At 32.7% G+C, this 1,629-nt stretch overlaps 1 protein-coding gene across 1 annotated transcript; it reads left to right on the top strand.

Annotated features, from left to right (window-relative positions):
• Positions 1 to 998: 998 nt before the first annotated feature.
• On the top strand, positions 999 to 1,316 carry LOC150101334 (uncharacterized). The gene has a single exon (XM_090400770.1). The coding sequence runs from the start codon at positions 999 to 1,001 to the stop codon at positions 1,314 to 1,316; it is 318 nt and encodes a 105-aa protein (XP_090256896.1).
• Positions 1,317 to 1,629: the final 313 nt, after the last annotated feature.

Raw genomic sequence — 1,629 nt, 5'->3', positions numbered from 1 at the left:
TCAAGCTGAACATGTCCAGCTTATTTGTTGTCAGTTTGGGCCTCAATAATTTTTCGTAGCCTTCTATTAAATATACCTGCATAATCTTTCTTGGAAATATACTTTCACTACTGAGCGGTCTATGAGGATAATTTATAGAAATCTTTTGTAATTCTCATCCTATTTTATTTCCCATTTTATAAGTTGTTATAATTAGAGCTTTAGTTCCACCATCAGAAAGTTGACCTTTGGATTATCCAGCCATTCTAAAACATTTTAGATTGAATGTAATTTATGTAAAAAGCTTGAAGCTTTAAAACATATAGGAATAGACTGGTATTTATATTAATTCAGATATATGAGAGAGATTCAAAAGTAATTAATTTAAATTGAAAAGTAAGAGAAATAGAAATAAAAAGAGGAGTCAGACCGGAAGACTCTATCTCACCAAACTTATTCGACAGAGCTCTTGAATATGCTATGGGAAAGCTCAACTGGGAGAAAAGAGGATTAAACATTGATGGAGAATACAGATCATAAGCAAATACAAATGAGCGAATATACATGAAAATACGCATATGAGAATACAAATCATGAACAGATCTACGATTTGCTCAGTAGATTTGCTCTTGATATCATACTAATAACAACATCACCAAAAAATTAGAACACATGATTATTCAGGTAATTGAAGTAAGGATTGCAAATAAACATGGACACATGAGAAATAATATGTAGTAAAATACTCAGGACCGAAAACAAATCGAAATAAATGAAAGACATCTTGAAGGAATGAATTTATACAAACATCTAGGAGAAATCATTACAAATCACCATAAATTTGAATTTTCAACTTGAAATTTCAGCTATGATGGAAAGTTTTCAGCCATTGTAGAGATATATTTAAAGGCAATTTACCAAACTTCTTAATAAAGAAATATTTGCAACTGGTGCATACTCCCAGCAATGATCCTGCAGCCTAAAAACAGCTGGAAAAACTAAAAACAACACAACGAAACATGGAAAGAGCCATTTTGGAAATAACCCGATTAGATAAAAAGAATAATACTTGGATAAGGAAGCAAACAAAACCAATGGACATTGCTTTAGTCATAAAAAGCAACAAATGGCGCTTTGCAGGACATGTGACGAGAATGTCTGACAACAGATTGACAAAAAGAACAACAGAATGGACACCAAGAACTAGTTATCGGAAACCAGATAGACCTTCAGGAAGATGGGACAACAAGAAGTTATGGGCATTTATGGTGGAGAGATGTACAAGATCGGCCAAAATGGAAGAAGTATGGAGAAGCATTCGTTTAGCAGTGGATTGAAAAAAGCTATTTTACTTCATTTGTCATTTATCTACTTTCAGGTTTTCAATGGCGCATTTCATTATATGTAATCTTGGTTGCATTTCCCCAGGGTATATTTTTTATATCAGTCCCTCGTCACAAGATGTTGCAATCTTATATCATATTAGTGCAATGTGTAGTGTGTAGACAAAGATTGGGAAAGATGATACCTACTGAATATTTACAAAAAGTAAATTTGCTTTTTTCCTTACTTATTATTAGTATTAAACCTCCATGGAGTCAAAAGACTCATCACCAGTGTTACACACAAAGTTTATCATACCGTCCTTAA

Source organism: Typopeltis vanoorti, chromosome 11 (assembly GCF_054136105.1).
Source record: "Typopeltis vanoorti isolate ZY-2024b chromosome 11, IOZ_Tvanoo_1.0, whole genome shotgun sequence".
NCBI lineage: Eukaryota > Metazoa > Arthropoda > Arachnida > Uropygi > Thelyphonidae > Typopeltis > Typopeltis vanoorti.
This window is presented reverse-complemented; position numbering and strand designations above follow the sequence as displayed.

Excerpts from the sequence above, each read along its gene's own strand:
- LOC150101334 (XM_090400770.1), top strand. The coding sequence starts at position 999 with ATGGAAAGAGCCATTTTGGAAATAACCCGATTAGATAAAAAGAATAAT.